Source organism: Nicotiana tabacum, chromosome 13 (assembly GCF_000715075.1).
Source record: "Nicotiana tabacum cultivar K326 chromosome 13, ASM71507v2, whole genome shotgun sequence".
Taxonomy (NCBI): Eukaryota; Viridiplantae; Streptophyta; class Magnoliopsida; order Solanales; family Solanaceae; genus Nicotiana; species Nicotiana tabacum.
In genome coordinates, this window is record NC_134092.1 from 124,407,868 (window position 1) to 124,428,928 (window position 21,061).

Below are 21,061 nucleotides of genomic sequence, written 5' to 3' on the forward strand. Positions count from 1 at the left end.
GACCACAAGTATTTATTGTATGCAACCTTAGAACTTTAAAAAAATATATTTCATATTCAAAATATACTACTATTTCGAATTTGGATGGGTAGAGCACACCGAGTGAAATGTTATTTCATGCATTTTTCATTGATAATAAACAAACTTAAGTCATCAAAATTATACACAACATACTCATTGTGTTTGCGTATATTTATATTACTCCAACTTAGCATCACTTCTTTAAATGTAAGGTCTGAGAATTACTAAATTATACCGTGATGAAACAATTAATGGTCATTAGTAATTAATTGCACCACTTAAATTTTGTACATGAAATTTTTAAAAATGATTATTTTTGTTTAATCATCTGCTATGCTATCAGAGACTACTGGCTCGATTAATTCAAAGTAGCGCCGTATAGAGTTCGTTTCCTTCATTACAAGGTTCGAATCCAAAACTCTAATTAAAAATAGAGAAATTAATTCATTATGTCACATAGATAAAAAAAAATAAAAAAAATCAGTTGTCCCACTACCTATGCTAAGACAAATTAAAGGTTTCACATTCCTTGCATTTGATATCATCTTTAGTAAAGTTTTTTTATTTTTATTGCAAACTAGTGAATCTTGTGACAATTTTTATTTATTTCAAGAAAATCATGTTTATTATTGTCGAAAAGTAAATAATTAATTTCTCAATGCCACTTTATGGAAAAATCCTTAGCGCGTGGGTAAACCAGGTGCTCTGCCAATTACATTAGAAATAATACATGATCTGGTATTATGCATCTCTTTAAATAGTATTCTTTAGATTAGTAATTAGTTATAAGTAATACGATATCAGATATTTATAATCTTCAACAAGATTTAGTTTTATTTAAAACGATAATAACTTACTTAAGCATATATAAATTTAAAACAACTTGACATTATATTTTATTTGGAAGTCATTCATGCAAATGGCCAAGAACCAAACAAATAAATATAATTTTCCTATATTTCTTTTGAACCTTTTAATATGTTTAATTTAATTTTTCTTCTTTTATTTCATGGTGACGTGCACTGCACACGGAAGCAAGCCGTAGTAGGCGTCAGTTTTTTCCTTTTCCCTTGTAACAACGGTCCATATTCTTATGAATATTGACAAAAATACCCTTGTCTTTATCATAATTCCGTCTATACAACGAAAGGCTCACATGTCATTAAACATTTTCTTAAGGCTAAACAAGGAATACGTTTTTTTACCTCTTATGAAATTTAAACAGAATAGTATTAAAACTTAATAGGAGTACTGGTTTTTGTAGAAGCCATAAAGGGCTACAATAGACTAGTACTATTGGTCAATAATGTCCTTTAGTCTTTGTTACGGTATAGAAAGTTCTTTGTCCATTTGCTTTCTTAGAGTTGTAATATAATAATGGAGCTTTCCTTAGAGATTAAGATTTCAAAAGTATTCCTCTCCACATCAAAAACAAAAAATGTATTATTATTCCACTAGTGAGTATTGACTAGTTCTTCCTTGGAGACCAAGGTTTCAACAGTTCTTCCTCTCCACATCACTGAAAAATGGTACTTTCTTCCTCCCTCTTACGTGGAAATGTTATTATTAGGGAATTAAATAATATTTTATTATATTTTTTTTAATTATTAACTATGTAGACTTACAGTATTTTTATATAATTTTTAATTTTTATATATGTAAAAGTTTCTTAGCAGAGATAAGGTCTGCGTATATATTATCTAATACTATTGAGTATATTATTGTTGTTGTTGAATTCGCATGGCGTAGCCGTTTACAGCACACCAAATGATCTGATATTTCATGCATTTTTTATTGATGACAAACAAACTTAAGTCATCAAAATGTATAAAACAACATTCACATTTAAACAGTACTCAACTACTCATCCATATATGTTTGCCTCGTATATATATTTATTAACTCCTACTTTACATCACATATTTAAAAGGGCTAATCATTACTATAAATTATTTACTACTCTCTTGCCGTGATTAAAGAATTAATGGTTACTAGTAATTAGTGAAATTTTGTACATGAAATTGCAAGAGGAATTATTTTTAGAATGATTTTTTCTTTCTTTTACCATCTTGTTTTCTAGAGAGCTACGAGCCTCGACTAATCCATATAGACATCGCTTAGGGTCTATTTAAGGGAGAAGCGGGTCATACCTATAATTTGTTTGTTATAAGGCTCGATTCGAAATATCTAGTTAAAAGTGCCACTTGTAAGACTATTGATGCTAAGACAACGAATGTGATGACATAAAATGTCATCTTTAATTTAAACATTCATTTTTGTGTTCTATGACCTCGAATAGTACTATTCATCATTCCTCGACTTGCATGTGCGGCCCGAATAATTTTTCAGGAAGTTTATATATGAAAAATTGATTAAAATGTGAAATAGAGCTTTAAAACTCAACTGAGTTGACTTCGGTCAACATTTTGAGCAAACGGACTCAGATTAGAGTTTTGACAGTTCCAATAGGTCTGTATCATGATTTGGAACTTGGGCGTATGCCCGGAATCGAATTCTGAGGTCCCTAATTCAAGTTATGGCCATTTAAAGGCTAAAGATTTTCAAATTTTGACCACGGATTTGACTTTATTGATATCGGACTCATATTGAGATTTTGAAAATTGGAATAGCTCCGTTATGGCATTTATGACTTGTGTGCCAAATTTGAAGTCATTCTGAATTCGTTTAATATGTTTAGGCACGAGTTTTGTAAATTGAAAAAGTTTGAAACTCATAAGTTCGAATCGAGTTGCGAATTGTAATCTTAAAGTTGTTTGACGTGATTTGAGACCCTGAATAAGTCTGTATTGTGTTACGGAACTTGATGGTATATTCGGACGAGGACCCGAGTACTCCGAGTGTGATTTAGATTGAAATCGGATCAAAACTTGGACTAAGCAAAATCTGAAATTTTGGTGCTTCTAGTGTCTTCGCTTATGCGAAGCCTTGGCCACAGAAGCGAGAAATCCCTCACAAAAGCGGCTTGGGCAAATGGGAAAAAAACTGTAGGTGGGGAACCTTGAACGCACTCGCGCATCCCCAAAAGCGAACTCTGCGATCGCAGAAGCGGAAGGCAACGCAAATGCACATTTTCCTCTGCATATGCGACGTTTTGCCTAGCCAACACTTCTTCGCATAAGCGAAATTTTTAGTCGCAAATGCGACAATTTCATCGCAGAAACGAAAGATTGGTAGAAACATAAGAATCGAAAATCAGTCATTTCGCCATTTTTGTTCAAGTTTTAAAACCTCGATTTATGGGTGATTTGAAAGAGTTTTTCACAACTTCGACTTGGGTAAGTGTTATATACCCGAAAGTAATTATATTTCATAAATCCACATCTATATTCATCGTTTTATTTCGGATTTAGATGGAAGAAATTGGTTTTTTTTGTAAAACTTTCCAAAAATGAAAATTTAGGATTTGAAGGTCCATTTGACATCAGAATTTGATAATTTTTGTATGGTTTGACTCGTCTCGAAATAGGTGTTCGAATTTCGCTAGTTTTTCCAGTATTCGAGAAGTGGGTCCCACTGTCAATTTTTAAAATGAATTCCAGATTTTTAATCTAGAAAATTTGTAAATTCATATAGAATTAATTCCTACGACTCGTGTCGAGTATATTGAATTATTTGTGACTAGATTTAAAACTTTCAGACATGAATTCGCGAGGCAAACGTTTATTGAAATCGTGAATTTGGTTGCGAAGCGAGGTAAGTGTCGTGGTTAACCTTGACTTGAGGGAATAGAACCCTTAAATTATTGTTAAGTGAATTTCATGTGTAATGATTTACAAGCGAGGTGACGAGTGCCTATACGTCGTCAAATTGATTGTTTGCATAATTATCTGAATATCATAAATTATTTTAAATCATGAATTAATTATTACATTGATTATTTCTCTCATATTCCCTGTTCAATATTATGTCTTGAATTCATGCTATAATTGCTATATGCTTAATTGAATTATGTGTATTAATTATTACTTGATATTTAGCATATTAAATATTAAATTGCCTATTTTCTCCTTGATTTTCACAATTAATTGCTACTTGTCATTACTTATTTTTCTAAATAAATCATAATTACTGTATGCTTTGTTGCCTAATAATTTCTTATTAATATGGTATTTATTGGAGTATTTTTATATTTAAGAGTTGTTAAATTATATTGTTGGATCAGGTTGCATGCCACAACAGATTTAATTTAAGTTTATATTGTTGGAGCAGGTTGCACGCCGCAACAGAATTTAATTGAAAGATTATATTGTTGGATCAGGTTGCACGCCACAAGAGATTTTATTTTAAGTTTATATTGTTGGAGCGGATTGCACGCCGCAACGGAAATTAATTGAGGGATTATGACTACTGAATTGACTTCAATTATTGATATGATTTACCGGTCTTACTTCTATTCCTGTTATTATTATTATTATTATTATTATTATTATTATTATTATTATTATTATTATTATTATTATTATTATTATTATTATTATTATTATTATTATTATTATTATTATTATTATTATTATTGTGTACAGGTTAATGTAAGCGACCTGCCTTAGCCTCGTCACTACTTCGTCGAGGTTAGGCTCGACACTTACAGAGTACACGGGGTCGGTTGTACTCATACTACACTCTGCACTTCTTGTGTAGATTTCGGAGTTGGTCCCAATGACGTACTGTAGAATTGCTCAGATTTAGCTATCAGAGGAGACTTGAGGTATAGATGCACGACGTTCACAACTCTGAAGTCCTCTTCTACTTTATCTTAGCTATGTGCTTTTTTTTAGACAATTTTATTTTATTTAGACCCTTGTTTGTATTATTCTAGAAGATCATGCACTTGTGACTCCAATTTTGGGATGATATTTAGACATCATATTATTTTTGGTTTGCACATTTAAATTCAGATATTATTTCGATTGTTGGGTTTTTTATTATTTAATTAAAATAAATTGTTAAAAATAATTTAAATTATTCTAACGTTGCCTTGTCTAACAAGTGAAATGTTAGGTTTCATCACGGTTTTGAATGTGGGAATTTCGGGCCGTGAAAACAAATTCACATCATTGCAAGTGATCTCATGAACTTTATCCTAAAACGTTTCTTGGGTTGCAAACTCGTGAATCTAGTGACGGTTTTTATTTCATTTCAAGAAATTCAATTTTTATTTTTGTTAGAAAGCAACTAAGTAATTTTGTCAATGTCATATTACAAGTAAACATAGGCGCCCGTGCAAACAAAATGCTCTGCCATTGAACTATAAATATTTCATTCATAATCCAATATTAATAATCTTTGATCTCTTTCAGAATGCTATTCTTAATTGGGTTTTTGCCTCTGTGTGTTTCTTTTTCTTTTTTGTTTGAGTGAAGGCCATATGTTAGAATTTGGAGAAGAGTTAGCAGGAAAACAAATTCCTTTATTTTCTTCTCCTAAGTTGAAATCAAGAAAATGACCCCCATTGATTGATAAGGAAGTTGATAAGGAACTTGTACTAGATCATTGAACTTTAAAAAAAATATATTTCATATTCAAAATATACTACTATTTCGAATTTGGATGGGTAGAGCAGACAAAATGAAATGTTATTTCATCGCATTTTTGATTGATAATAAACAAACTTAAGTCATCAAAATTATACACAACATACTCATTTATGTTTGGCTCGTATATTTATAACTCCTACATTTTGAGTACTAAATTATACCGTGATGAAACAATTAATGGTCATTAGTAACTAGTAATACTAGTACCACTTAAAGTCTGCACACGAAATTTTTTTAAAAAATTATTTTTGTTTAATCATCTACTATCAGAGATTATTGGCTCAACTAATCCAAAGTGACATCGTGTAAGGTTTATTTCCTTCATTATAAGCTTCGAATCCAAAACTCTAATTAAGAATAGAGAAATTAATCCATTATGTCACATAGTAAAAAAAACAATCAATTGTCACACTACCTATGCTAAGACAAATTAAAGGTTTCACACTCCTTGCATTTGATATCATCTTTAGTAAAGTTTTTTTTGGGTTGCAAACTAGTGAATCTTGTGACAAATTTTATTTATTTCAAGAAAATCATGTTTATTATTGTCGAAAAGTAAACAATTAATTTCTCAATGCCACTTTATGGAAAAACCATTAGCATGTGGGTAAACCAGGTGCTCTGCCAATTACATTAGAAATAATACATGATCTGGTATGATGCATCTCTTTAAATGGTATTCTTTAGATTAGTAATTAGTTATAAGTAATAAGATATCCGATATTTATAATCCTCAATAGGATACCCTTACTTTAGTTTTATTTAAAATAATAATAACTTACTTAACTCATATATAAATTTAAATCAACTTGACATTATATTTTATTTGGAAGTCATTCATGCAAATGGCCAAGAACCAAACAAATAAATATAATTTTCCTATATTTCTTTTGAACCTTTTAATATGTTTAATTTAATTTTTCTTCTTTTATTTCATGGTCACGTGCACTGCACACGGAAGCAAGCCCAAGTAGGCGTCAGTCTTTTTCTTTTCCCTTGAATTGTTATATATATTGACGAAAATACCCTTTTCTTTATCGTAATTCCGTCTATACAACAAAAGGCTCACATGTCATTAAACATATTCTCAAGGCTAAATAAGGAATAAAAAACAAATGTACTTGCTGCGTTTTTTTTTTCTTCTTATGAAATTTAAACAGAATATTATTAAAATTTAATAGGAGTACTGGTTTTTGCCTTCAATTGGATTTCCTATATAATACTATAATAGGCCAAAAGATTTTGTCTTTTCATTTCCCCTCTCTCTCTCTTTCATTCTGAAAAAAGAAGTGGGATTGTATTGTATTTTGATTATAAATTGTACTCAAAATTGCTTGAATTACTTTGTACACAATCTTGCAATTCAACTCTTGCCAGTAAGTTTTCCTAACTATTTTTGTGTTTCTTCTAAATGTTACTCTTTTTTCAGGATTATAAACCGTTTAATGCCATGCTCATCCATAATATATTTGATTTGTATATTTATTACTCCTACTTAATGTCATATCATTGATTGAAATGCCTATCAATTGCAGTAAATTATTTACTACTCTCTTTCACAGTGATGAAGTAATTAATTATCATTAATAATTATTACTCCTTTCGCCTCAATTTAGGTGGCATCATTTGAATTTTAAGAGTCAAACAAATTTTGTTTCAATGCAATTTTTTCATATGGATTTTAAATAATTTGATTTTATTAGTTGTCGTGACTTATAGTAGTACTTTTTATATAGTTTCTAAGTGTGTAAATTTTATTTTAAAAAAGTTAATAATTTTTATGTTCAAATTCACGATCCAAATTAAGAAGTTTGACTCTCGAAATTCAAACTATGCCATATAAATTGGGACATAAGAAGTACTACTTAAATGTTTTACATGAAAATGCAAAAAAAAAAAAAAAAAAAAAAATAGCACTCAATTATCACACTATCTATGTTGTGACAAAGAATTCACATCCTTTGTAAGTTAGCAACTGATCTGAACTTTATAATAAAATATTTTTTTTGAATCTAGTGACAATTTTTATTTAATTTTAAGAAATTCAAATTAATTTTTGTCAGAAAGTAACTAATTGATTTTTTAATGCCACTTTACAAGTAAAGTATTAGCGCGTGTGTAAACTAAATGCTCTGCCAATGAAAGTATAAATATTCCAATAGTAACAACTTTGATCTCTTTGAATGGTATTTTGAGAGAAGCATTAATTAATAGTACTTAGTAATTTGTTATTTATAATTCTTGATAAGATGCACTTTTATTTATTCCTCTTTAAAACAATAAATAATTACTTTAACTCCGATATAAATTTGAAATCATCTTGACAATTTGTCTGTAGTCAATCATACAAAGTACTAAATTAAGGACCCGTTTAACTATAAAAAAAATTACTTTTTTGGGGATTTTTTTACTTTTTTCGGATTCAATGTTTGATCATGAAAATTTTAAATTTCACTTGAATCTGAACTTTAAAAAATTTCAGAAATTTAAAAAACTCCAAAAAGTTATTTTTCAAAAATTTCAGTTCAAATCACTCACAAAAAATTATAAAATAGTTTTTTTGTGTATTCATATCCAAACATAACTCTAATTTTTAAATACTATTTTTATTTAAAAAAATATTTTATTTTTTTTCCGGAATTTCATAATTGTTATGTCCAATCGCTCACTAAAAGCCAAACAAATAATTATAATTATATTTTGATAGAAACCAACTTTATTTTGAACTTTTAAAATGTTTAGGTTTTTCCCCCTCTTATTTCTCGGTCACGTGCACGGCACACAGAGGAAAGCAGCAGTAATCGTCAGCGTTTTTCCTATTTCCTCGTAACAGTGACGAGAAACAGAATCCCGTATCCATTTTCTTATGCAAAATGACTAAAATACCCTTCCTATTATCAAATTTCGTTCTGGATATCAGATTGTCATTAAATAGCTTCTCAAGGGTAATAATGAAATAAAAAACAAATGTATATACAGAGTGCGTTTCTCTCTTTAGAGAAATTCAAACAGAAAAGTATTAAAGGAGTTTTGATTTATTCCTTCAATTTGGGTTTCCTATATTTAATAGGTCAATATGCTTCTTGTCTTTTCATCTGGGGTTGTGTTGTATTGATAAAAAATTGTACTGTCATTGCTTTTTCCCTGGGGTAGGGGAAGGGGTGCGGGGTGGTGGTGGTGTTGCAGAGTTACTCTGATTTGGGGGAGTGTATTTTTCCTTGCCATAGAAGCTAAAGACCTCTACATATAGTCCCCTTGTATCTCTCCTAACTTTTCTTCTTCACTGAACACTCAAAACTGTTTGAAATATTCTATACACCAATCCTGCAATTCAACTCTAGCCAGTGAGTTTTCTTAACTATTTATGTGTTTTTTCCCATAAATATCACTCTTTTATGCATTTTATTCAAGTGGGTGTTTTTCATACAGATTACTCTTTTATGCATATGTGATTTACTTGTGATGTCTTTTTTTTGGGGGGGGGGGGGGTTGATTGGTATTCTTTTCTTGATTTTTGGTTTTTCCTTGTGTGTTTTTTTTTAAAAAAAAATGGTAAAAAGGGTATGCAGGAGTTTTGTGTTTTTTTTTTAATGTATGATCACCTGATTGTCATCTCCTTTAGGAGTTTACTGTTTCATCATTGTTACTCATAGAGTTTTCTTGGATTTTTTATGAAGTGGGTGTTTACATGGTGTTAAATCTTTAATTATTTGTGCCTTGTGAAATCCTTGGTTTTTCTTAGTGTTTCCTTAAAATGGTAAAAAGGGTATGTAAGATAAATAGGCTTCTATTATGTATGATCAACTGGTTGTCATTTTCTTGTAGATTTTTCTGTTTCATCTTTGTTACTTGGTTGGTGTCCTTATGTTTATTTGGCCTGATGTTAATGTAGATAACAATCAATGGATCCAACTGAAGTTACAGTCTCTGAAAACCAACAGCTCTGCGCTGTCTCTCTGCCTTTTGCAAGAAGGTTGGCATTTTACATTTATTTTCTCTTTTAATGTATCATGGAGTTAGAAAAAAAAATAAAAAAGGAAGGAACTTTTGTAATGTGTGTTTTTTATGTATGATTTTGTTATGTAGTTATCAGTTAGAGGCATTGGAGACGGCATTAAAGCAGAACACTATTGTTTATTTGGAGACTGGTTCGGGAAAGACCCTTATCGCTATTATGCTTCTGAGAAGCTATGCTTACCTTCTTCGAAAGCCGTCTCCCTACATAGCTGTTTTCTTGGTCCCGACTGTTGTTTTGGTGGCTCAGGTACTACTTCTAGCTTCCCAAGCTAGTGCTTAAACTTCGTTATCTTAATGTGTATATTTTCACTCCTGTCTATAGTTTGTAGAACTGTTTTATTGAGCATTGGTTTTACCACATTTTGCGAATTGTTATACTGTTTGAGGAGTACCTCTTTAGTTTGTGTTTTTTCTAAGGGCTATGGTTTTAGGTGCATAACTCTCTATTTGACTTGTCCTAATGTTGTTGATCTTGCGATTGATAATTACAAAGCAAGGAGATGCTCTCATTATGCATACTGACTTGAAAGTGGGCAAGTATTGGGGAGAAATGGGTGTCGATTATTGGGATGCTGCTACATGGCAACAACAGGTGGACAATCATGAGGTATGCGTGAACTATATTTTATCTTTAGTGATAAATTATTAACACTTGCTTGAGTAGGCATTAGATATGGCTACGATGTTCTCAAAAAGATTCCATTACTGAAGTTACTTAAATACTACAATTTTTTGTTGGGACAAAAATGGAATTGCATGTCTACATGTCTCCTCTATTTTTCCTGCCCAAAGCCAATGGCTATGAAGTATAAGCTAATAGTTTCTCTCCAAGGGAATTCGCAAACAAAGCTGCTTTTTTTTTTGCCTTGCGATCCTTTTTGTTTTGGCATGGCTCTTGGCGAATATTTTAGATTTGAGTTTCAGCTATACAGTCAAACCTCTCTATAATAACCTCGTTTGTTCCAACTATTTTTGGATGTTATCGCGAATTGCTGTTATAGAGAACAGATATTATAACATAACATGAAAATTGGTTCCGGAAAAAGCTTGGCTTTTAATATAGGGATGCTGTTATAGACAGGTCTTACTGTACATGCTAGGACTTAAGTTAGGAACTGTATATATATCACTTGGATGCCCTTATCAAAAAATATATACCTGGATGCTTGATAAGTAATTATCGTTTCTGTCTTTCAGGTGCTGGTAATGACACCCGCAATACTACTTGCTGCTTTGAGGCATAGCTTCTTAAAAATTGAAATGATCAAAGTTCTAATATTTGATGAATGTCACAATGCACGAGCCAAACACCCTTATGCCTGCATAATGAAGGTACGTTGTTTGTACTCATACTCATCTTCTATCGGTATCACGCTGGATCTAAACTTTTGTGCTTATCTTCGGGAGAGTGCCCTACTTACCATCATAAAGAAGAAAGAATGGAGCAAAGTTATATCAACAACATTTGATTTCTTTGTCAATGGATATTGATTACTAATGTGTACTTATCGCCACTTCTTCAACAGTATTTTATTTCAGTACTTCCTGCCGCTTGAGTGTATGTGTTGCATTTCACATACCACTTGTAAAAAGTTAGATAAAAAAGAGATTTATGAGAATTTGGGAATTAGATAAAAAAGAGATTTGAGAGAATACGGGAATACATGTCTTATGGCTTAATTCTTGTATAGGCATACATTTACCTGATGTGGCACTCTTATGCTCACGTCATTGCTTTTGTACATATGTGACTTAAGTCTAACTAGTCCAACCAATCTAACTGCACTTAAGAAAAGACCCATGATAATCTTGCTTGAGCATGCCTTTATTACGGTGCTTGAACAATTTTTGTCTTAAAGGGTGGATTTTCTTTTCAGGAATTTTATCATCGTCAATTAACCCTCGAAAGTGCACAACTTCCGAGAATATTGGGAATGACTGCTTCCCCTATAAAGACTAAAGGTTACTGACATTTAATTTTATAGCTTTGAACATCCTTTGAGATGCTTTTACCTCATAATTCATACTCTTAGCAAACTGTCTTTCTGTGGATTGTCATATTCATACTTTTATTTCAGGTTCTAGCGCGGAATTTACTTGGAAAATGATTCGTGACCTCGAGAACCTTATGAATTCCAAGGTTCTCTCCAAATATTTTCCTTTTATCCATTCACGTCATGCGATATGTTCTTAAATGTAGTTCAAAGGATAGAAGCATGTTGTTTCCTTTTTTAAAGAAATTGTTTTGGTGATGGCATCAACTTGATTTTTGCAAATGTATCTTTCTGTAAGCCGTGTTTATTACTGGACTGTGCAAGCATTAAACTTTTTGCTTCAGATACTTGTCGTCAGTACATTGCAGAGCATTGCACTTGTTTTTTGGGTAGCATGTCTTTTTAATGTATGCAAGTAGACAGACACAAGTAGATATATATTCAGTTCTTCTGATTGTGTTCTGCCTTTGCAAATGAAGGTATACACGTGTGTCAGTGAATCTGTTTTGGCCGAGTATATCCCATTCTCAACTCCAAAGCTGAAGATATATCAACATGTGGATATTCCGTGCACATTGTTTGTTAGTTTAGTTTCTGACCTGATAAGGTTGAAAGACAAGGTGAGCATCAATTCTTTAGCCAGTGGGTTCTGCCTTTCTATTTATAGAATGTTCATACATACCTTTTGTCTTTCTCTCTGGATTTACTCCCTTTATATCATATGTTTTTTCCCCTTGGAACCTATATACAACATCATTTATCATTCAGTTTATGTTGGCTCTTCCTTTCTCTATATACAGTAGTTTGTGTGCGAGCTGAAAACGGGTAGTGCACTGAGAAAATAATGGAACTTAGAACTAAACCTTAATATATTCTTGTAATGAGATTAGAACAATCATGTTGGCTTGTTCAACATATGGGGTCTACATTTTTGCTCTTTCAATTCTGGTTGTGTTTTCTTATCATTGCAGTATGAAGATTCGATTTCAAAATCGAGCCTATCTGATTTAAGTGCTGGTTCTGCAAAAAAAAGATTGTCAAAACTATATTCGTCCTTCGTATTTTGTTTGAGTGAGCTGGGTGTTTGGCCGGCTTTCAAGGTAAATACGTTCCTTGCTTGTGCATAAAAAAATTAATCAGTTTGGCCTTGATCATTTTCCTAACATGAATTCGTTTTGAATCAGGCAGCCGAGTTCTTGTCCTCTGAAGAAAGCGACTTCTTTTCATGGGGAGAATTAGATGTTTGTGCTCAAACGATTGTTAGAAATTTCAGTTTGGGTGCATCTAAGGTCTTCTCGGCTCGCATACCATCTGGTATCATAATTAGCAACATCCATTTTCTTTTCCTGAGCTGTAAATATGTTTTTTTGACTTCTTTCTTGTTTGTTCGTGCGCTCTCTCTCCCTCCCTGGAAACATAGGTTCTCATTGGTCACTTGGTGGTGATATTCATGCAAATGTTGATGCTGGATATTTGACATCCAAAATTAATAGTCTTATAGAGTCTCTTCTTGAGTACAGGTGAGAGGTCTGACTAGTAACTCTATTTGTTAAAAGCATCAATATCAATTCAATCTATTGGATGTTCTATAGAATAAATGGAAAAAAAAGTTGTCGGATAGATTTCTTAGGATTTGTGGCAACGAGAGAATGACATGCAATTTTGTGTTGACGGCTTTAAATATTTTTAGAAGCACAAGATGAGTGCTAAAAATTTCAATTCTAGAGTCATTGAACTCGCAAACCATCTAACTGTAATGGAGGGAGCATTATGCTGCCAAGTGACTCCCTTACATGACTGTGTACTTTCATCTATGCTTTTGAAATAACATTGTACATGGTAGTTTACCGATGGTTTATGCTATTGCTTTTAATGATCACGTTTTAATGTTAAAACTGTAATCCTCTGCTTCTTGTCTCGTCTTATCTTTGATTAAATATGATGCTGGAGTCTATCACTCTATTTGCTCCTTGATTTTGTGAGATGTCTTAAATAATGCAACTCTCTTGTTGGGAAATAGGATTTTCTATTTGGTGATTCACTGGCTAACAATCTTTTTTTGTTGTTGACTTTTGTTTCCAATCCAATAGAGACCTGAAGGATTTGAGATGCATCATATTTGTTGAGAGAATCATTACAGCTATTGTTCTTCGGTCTTTGTTAAATGAGTTGCTTCCGGAATTAAGTGGTTGGAAAACCGAGTACACTGCAGGACATAGTTCTATGCTGCAGTCACAGAGCAGAAATGTTCAAAATAAAATTGTTGAAGAATTTCGCAAGGGTGTGGTAAGTCCGGTTTTATTTTTCCCCATCTTTGTAGATAATTTCTGAAGATTGAAAGTTTCATTTCCATGCAAAACGCTGCAGGTCAACATTATTGTAGCGACTTCTATTCTTGAAGAGGGTTTGGATGTTCAAAGTTGCAACCTTGTCATTCGATTTGATCCCTCAGCAACCGTTTGTAGCTTTATACAGTCTCGTGGTCGAGCTCGAATGCAGAACTCACACTTTATTATGATGGTTGGGAGGTATGCTTTTCCATCCATTCCCTCCTCGCAAATACAAATATTATAACTTGAGTATAATTGATATATGAATGTTTTAAAGGGTTCTATCATTATATATTGTTATTGGTCTATTTTTCACTTAAAACATTCTATTTATGCTCCTGTCTGTTGTGCAACTTTTAAAAACATTAAATTACTTCAGCTCTTGATTTTGTGCAATTATTATTGATAAAATTTGGAAGATTTAATTATAACAATGGACTGATTATCCTTCTATTTCTGGCTTAATTCCTAGCGGGGATGCTTCAACTCTCACTCGCATGCAAAATTATATGAAAAGTGGGGAGATCATGCGGCAAGAATCATTACGCAATGCTTCTATTCCGTGTTCACCTCTTGATGATGAATTGCACAATGAACCTTGCTATAAAGTTGAAACAACTGGAGCAGTTGTCACCCTCAGTTCTAGCGTGTCATTGTTATACTTCTATTGCTCAAGGCTACCTTCGGATGGGTTTGTACTGCATAATCCTTGCTACGTTCTAATGATTTGGTATCTTTGAGTACTTCAGGTGTTAAATGTTGCATTATTGACTGCCCTTCAATGTGATTTTAGGTACTATAAACCCAGTCCTAGGTGTGTTATTGAGGAGGAAACAGAAACCTGCACCCTACATCTTCCCAAAAATTGCCCACTGCAAAAAGTTATTAGTGTGAAAGGGAATACCAAAATATTGAAGCAACTTGCTTGCCTTGAAGCTTGTAAAGAACTTCATCGTGAGGGTGCATTGACCGACAATCTTGTTCCTGATATCGTGGAGGAAGAAGCCATCATCAAAGAATTGGGTAATTCTCGCTTTTGGTAATAGGTTGTTTTTTTTAGAAAAGAGCCAAATATATCCCTCTACTTTCATATATTGTCTACATTTAACCTTCGTTATACTATTGGGCCAAATTTACCCCTACAATCAGCAAACTTTGAAAATACCCCTAAATTTAAAAGTTTGCTGATTGTAGGGGTAAATTTGGCCCGATAGTATAACGGAGATTAAATGCTAGACAATATTATGAAAGTAGAGGGGTATATTTGGTCCTTCTTTTTTGGACTAAAGTTACTTGCCTTCTAACCCATTATATTGCGCAGGATGTCAAATCTATACTGATGAAGAATCAAAGTACTTTCCACCAGAATTGGTTAGTCATTGTGCCAATGATACAGAAGCAGTGTACTACTGCTACGTAGTTGATTTGCAACATGACTCTTACAGCAATTACCAGCTTCGTGGGATAATACTTGCTGTTAGGACAAGGCTCAAGTTAGACGATGAAAGATTGATTTTTGACTTGGATGTTGATAATGGAAGCTTGCTAGTTCAAGTAAATTATAGTGGAGTTGTTAGGCTTACGTCTGAAGAGGTGACTATAATTTTTATGACTTCTATCCTCTCTTTACTTGTCACCTGTAAAAAAGTAGGTAATACTTTTTATATTCTCTCTCCAGATTTTACGATGTCAGAGGTTTCAAGTCAGTCTATTCAGAATTCTTCTTGACCGCGATCTGAGTAAGCTGCAGGACGCTTTGGCTGCAGTTCAACTGCCTGTTGGTTCTGCAGTTTCTGATTATCTTTTGCTTCCATCTTTGGGTTCAACTCAAAACCCTCAAATAAATTGGGAATGTGTGAATTCTGTGCTGTTTCCTTCTCAAGTTCTTGGGGATAAGCATATTGATTGTTGTTCTACACAAGGTCGCAAACGCAGTGTGAACATCAAAACTGGGGTGGTATGCAGCTGCATGTTGGAGAACTCATTGGTCTGTACGCCTCATAATGGCTATGTGTACTGCATTACCGGTTTTTTGGATAATTTAGATTGCAACTCATTGCTGGAACAGAGAACTGGAGAATCCATTACCTACAAAGAATACTACAAAAAGCGGTTTGTACAATTAACTACTAATTTCTTGGTGCAGCTTTTCCTTGTATGAACTTTTGGTTTCAAAATATTAACTAAGGTGCGGTTTACAGGCATGGGATCAACTTATGCTTTGAAGGAGAACCACTTCTTAGGGGGAAACGCCTTTTCAAAGTGCACAATTACCTTCAAAGATGCAGAAGTCAGAAGGCTAAAGGTTGAACAAATGTTTCTCTTTTTATTATAATGCAGAACTCAAAACTTAGTTTCATAGTTTAATGGAAAATCACTTATTCAATTTTCATTTGACCTCCTTGGCCGACTTTGCAGATTCAACTGATTCATCTGTTGAATTGCCCCCTGAACTTTGTTCCATCATCATGTCACCTATCTCTATTTCTACCCTTTATACCTATTCATATGTTCCTTCGGTCATGCATCGGATTGAGTCATTGGTTATGGCCTCAAACTTGAAAAGGATGCACTCGGATCAGTGCACGCAAAACATTTTTATTCCAACCGCTAAGGTATGTGCTGCTATGATCTCATCACAGATTTAGCTCCAATTTAATCAGTCTTAAACTCTTAACTTTACACATAGTCTAGGGCTTGACTTTACATCATTGGACTAGCTTTTTCTCGACTTCCTTGTGTTTTAGCTGATTTGTGGTCCTTGTTTGGTTATTTTAGGTTCTGGAGGCAATTACTACAAAGAAATGCGTTGAAAAGTTTCATTTGGAATCACTTGAGACACTTGGAGACTCTTTTCTCAAATATGCTGCGAGTATACAGCTGTTCAAGACTTATGAAAATCATCACGAGGGTCTACTCACTGTTAAGAAAAACAAAATTATTTCCAATGCTGCATTGTGCAAGCTTGGATGTGCTCGTAAAATACCGGTAGGTATTCCTTGGTGATAGTTTAGTTGGGTTTTCATTATGAGTTTGGATAGTATCAACTCCATGTCTATATTAATTTTTCTTACTTATTTGCACGTGCACTTTAATCAAAGATCCTTTGTTGAATGTTAATTATTCCTGCAACCTAAAAGTTACGAACTATCACGTATGAACATTCTTTTCTACTGTCCCTTGCCCACACAACTAAGTCTAGTGTTTGTTATAATGTAAATTAGTAGTTATTGGCCATTGCTGTTATCTATATTTGTAAAAATTGTCTACTTTTTGTCAGTGCATCAATTGGAGTACGTTTGTCGTAGGACATGTCAATTTTGACACTGTTTTTGGATCCTTGAATAAGTAAATATGCCTGTGTATACTTAAAGATTTCCTATAGTTGAGTCTTAACATTTTATTTGTTTAAAACTTCTGGATTGCCTGATGTGTGCTATCTCAATAAATACCTTTCTTTACAGGGATTTATTCGTAATGAGCCATTCGATCTTAAAGGATGGCTCATTCCTGGTGATAATTCTCAAGTTCGCAATTTCGATGAAGAAGTGCTGATGCCTTCTGTAAAAATGTATAGTAGGGGAAGGCAGAAGATTAAAAGTAAGAGAGTAGCTGATGTTGTTGAAGCACTGATAGGTGCCTTTCTCAGCTCAGGTGGTGAAGTAGCGGCTTTGTCATTTATGAAATGGCTTGGGATCGACATTGATTTTGTAGCTGCACCTACGCTGAGGCACTTCCCCATGAATGCTGAGAAGCTAGTTAATATTCGATACTTGGAATCACTGCTAGATTACAAGTTCCATGATCCTTCTCTGCTTGTTGAAGCTCTAACTCACGGATCTTACATGCTACCTGAGATTCCACGATGCTATCAGGTTATTCTCGTAAATAACTATTATCCATCTTGATGTTGATTGCATTTCTGCGTCTCGTGGTTGCTCTATCATTGAATCTTTAAATAGTTGGATCTATGTCTTGTGAACCTGAACATTTCATTGACCTAAGCGGCTCGATAGTACTTAATGATTCTTCATAAAACTTCTAGTGACAAGGAACAAACTGCACCGTTTAATTCAACAACCCAGTAGGATCCCACAAGTGGGGTCTAAGGAGGGTAGAGAGGGTAGAGTGTACGCATACCTTACCCCTACCCGTGGGGGGTAGAGAGGCTGTCACCGTTTAATTCTTTCAAGCGATTTTTTCATGATTTTATTTGAATCCTGTCTTGCCGTCTTATCTTATTCGAAGTTCAGATTTCCTTTTCCTGTTCTGTTGTAAGGTTGAAGTTCTTACAATTGCGTGTGATCTGAACCAATTGACTCAGAATATCTTAAAAACAAAAGCAGTAATCGGACGTTGTTTCCAATTGACTTGTAGTCTTCCATTAGCAATCTCGTGAACTTAATGTTATATGAACAATGAAATATATCAAGTTTGATGTTTCCTAAATCTAGGTAACTTTCTTGATTCAACTGTTGATGATTTACCTGGCTATGTAGCGCTTGGAATTTCTTGGAGATGCAGTGCTAGATTATGCTGTCACAGCGCATCTCTATTTCAAATATCCGGGACTGTCTCCAGGACTCATTACTGATTTGAGGTCTGCCTCCGTAAATAATGAATGCTACGCTCAGGCTGCTGTTAAGGCTGGCCTACACAAGCACATTCTTCATGCTTCACAAGATCTGCAGAGACAGATGGTTAATACTGTTCTGAATTTTGAGAAATTGGATCCCGTGTCCACGTTCGGATGGGAGTCCGAAACTACTTTTCCAAAGGTATTGCATACTTGCCTCATAGTTAGAAATAACACTTCATCTGAAAACCATAAATTTTAGAAACGAAAGGAAAAAGTTGACGGACAGCTCTTCCCGCAATGAATTAAACATCTCCTTTCCATCATTCTCAACTTCATCTCTATTGTCGAGAGCAACTTAAGATCAATGTGGATTAATAGTACTACCTCCGTCCAATTATGTGGCACCATTTGAGTGGTCACAAAGCTTAAGAAAGAAAGGAAGACTTTTGAAATTTGTGGTCTAAAACAAGCATTAGACATTTGTGTGGCAGTTAAATCATCTCATTAAGTGTAAAAAGGAAAATAATAAGTTAAATTGTTTCTAAATATAGAAAGACATTCTTTTCAGGACAGACTAAAAAGGAAAGTGTACACTGTACCACATAAATGGGAGCAGATGGAGTATCCAATAATCTAATCTGATTTTCTATTTTAGGTTTATTAACTCGTATTCCTTTCTGGTTCAATATAGGTGCTTGGAGATGTTATTGAGTCTCTTGCCGGGGCAATCTTTGTTGATTCTGGCTTCAACAAAGATGTTGTGTTTCAGAGCATACGAACACTTCTGGAACCGTTGATTACACCGGATACAGTAAAGCTCCATCCAATCAGAGAGTTAAGTGAACTATGTGACCAGAAAGGTTATATAAAGAAGAAGAACGTTGTCTCTCGTGAGAATGGTGTGGCGTATATTACAGTAGAGGTTGAAGCAGATGGTGTTAGTCACAAGTTCACGTGCTCGGAACGAGACAAAAAAATGGCCGAGAAGGTGGCTTGCAAAAATGTACTCAAATTGCTGAAGGAATGTGCATCTGATGCTTAGCTTTAGTCGCTTTTCTGCAACTTCAGGTTACAATTTTCATATGTTTTGGTTTCTGCCCTGTTCCTTTTGTATTCTGCTATTATTTCAAAGTGCGATGTTTGTTTTGATTGTCATTTAAAATTTATTGCGATGTATTATTGGATTCATTGTTATGTGACAATGAAGAGTCTCATTTTATGAACCAATTTGATGTTGGGGGATACTCGTGTTATTTCTTTGTCTCATGTTGCCCTTAATTATTTGATAATCTGTTTTTATCCTTAAACATGTTTTTTTAACTCTATCATTCAGCTTGTTTGGATGGTTGTATGTATGGTTTTATAATGTATTGTATAATATTGTATTGTTTTGATATATACCGTGTTTTGAGTTGTTATTTTATGATGTCATGCACCTACAAATGAACTTGTAATATTATAAAGAAAAAGTAAGGCATGGGGTATAAATATTATATAAAATGGTAGGGTAAAGAATAAAATATGATTATTTAATAATAAGGAAGGCAAGGGCAGCCCAGTGTACTAAGCTTTCACTATGCGTGAGGGTCCGGAGAAGAGCCAGATCATAAAAAGTTATATCGTACGCAGTCTTACCCAGCAAATTATTTTCACGGCTCGAACCTGTGATCTTTTGGTTACATAGTGGCAACTTTACTAGTTACGCCAAGGCCCCTTCAATAACAAAGAAGGCTGATGAGACAAAAAAGAAAAGGAAACGATGTGGCCACACCAAATTGGTTGTTCCATAAAGTGTCATTTTTTCGTTGTTTCAATGATAGAATTTAACGATATGATATAATAAAATTTAAATAATAATTAAAATAAATATTATATTAAAATAATAATAGATGATACAATACAATATATAACAACCATGTAAAACAAGCTGTTACCTAATTGAATTGAATTCATGGCTAAACCTTTTGTTAGGGTATTCGAGTCTCTGCTGCATATACGTGCTTATTATTTTTCTGTTCTATAAACTCATCATTTTAACAATACAAAAGTTAGGCTTTTCTTTTGGGTAGCATTATTATATACTCATTTCATCCTTTTCCAAACCATACATTATACATGTAAATATTATAATTTCAAAGGATATCCTTTTTTGGATGCTTTCATTACTTCCTTCCATATATAATCTAATAAAAGAAAATTCACAAATTATCTGCGCAATGGAGAAATAAACACAAATAAATGTACTTGAACCTAAAATATAACAAATCATTATTTCTAAACCTTGATACTCTTAATTTATTTCATTTTTTTTTCTATAACGGAAAAACTTTCGAGGGTCAATGACGTATGAATCGAAACTTGCGAGGGTCAATGACGTATGGATCGAAACTCAATGATGACTAATGTACTCTCCCTTCTGTCTTTCTACACTTATATATTACTTTTGTTTGTGTCAGAGTACGAACTTGTAACATGAGCTTAATAACATATCACATGTTGTGTTTTTACTACTCCGAAGCTTAATTTGTTTCATTGAAGTTCATTATAGAAAAATGCTCCTTATCA

The 21,061-nt window shown here is 33.3% G+C and overlaps 1 protein-coding gene across 2 annotated transcripts; it reads left to right on the top strand.

Moving 5' to 3' along the window:
* Nucleotides 1-6,820: 6,820 nt before the first annotated feature.
* Nucleotides 6,821-19,723, top strand: LOC107777140 (endoribonuclease Dicer homolog 2). Of its 2 annotated transcripts, none has more exons than XM_075228468.1 (23): nucleotides 6,821-6,952; nucleotides 9,469-9,549; nucleotides 9,663-9,840; nucleotides 10,087-10,200; nucleotides 10,791-10,925; nucleotides 11,471-11,555; nucleotides 11,672-11,733; nucleotides 12,067-12,207; nucleotides 12,559-12,687; nucleotides 12,772-12,901; nucleotides 13,008-13,107; nucleotides 13,678-13,873; nucleotides 13,955-14,115; nucleotides 14,390-14,608; nucleotides 14,711-14,940; nucleotides 15,239-15,510; nucleotides 15,596-16,029; nucleotides 16,119-16,222; nucleotides 16,336-16,532; nucleotides 16,696-16,905; nucleotides 17,382-17,792; nucleotides 18,417-18,695; nucleotides 19,188-19,723. In XM_075228468.1, the coding sequence occupies exons 2-23, from the start codon at nucleotides 9,479-9,481 to the stop codon at nucleotides 19,536-19,538; spliced, it is 4,209 nt and encodes a 1,402-aa protein (XP_075084569.1). In that variant the 5' UTR covers nucleotides 6,821-6,952; nucleotides 9,469-9,478; the 3' UTR covers nucleotides 19,539-19,723. The 2 variants fall into 2 exon arrangements, with proteins under 2 accessions (XP_075084569.1, XP_016452613.1); XM_016597127.2 differs by lacking the exon at nucleotides 6,821-6,952 and adding an exon at nucleotides 8,583-8,920.
* Nucleotides 19,724-21,061: the final 1,338 nt, after the last annotated feature.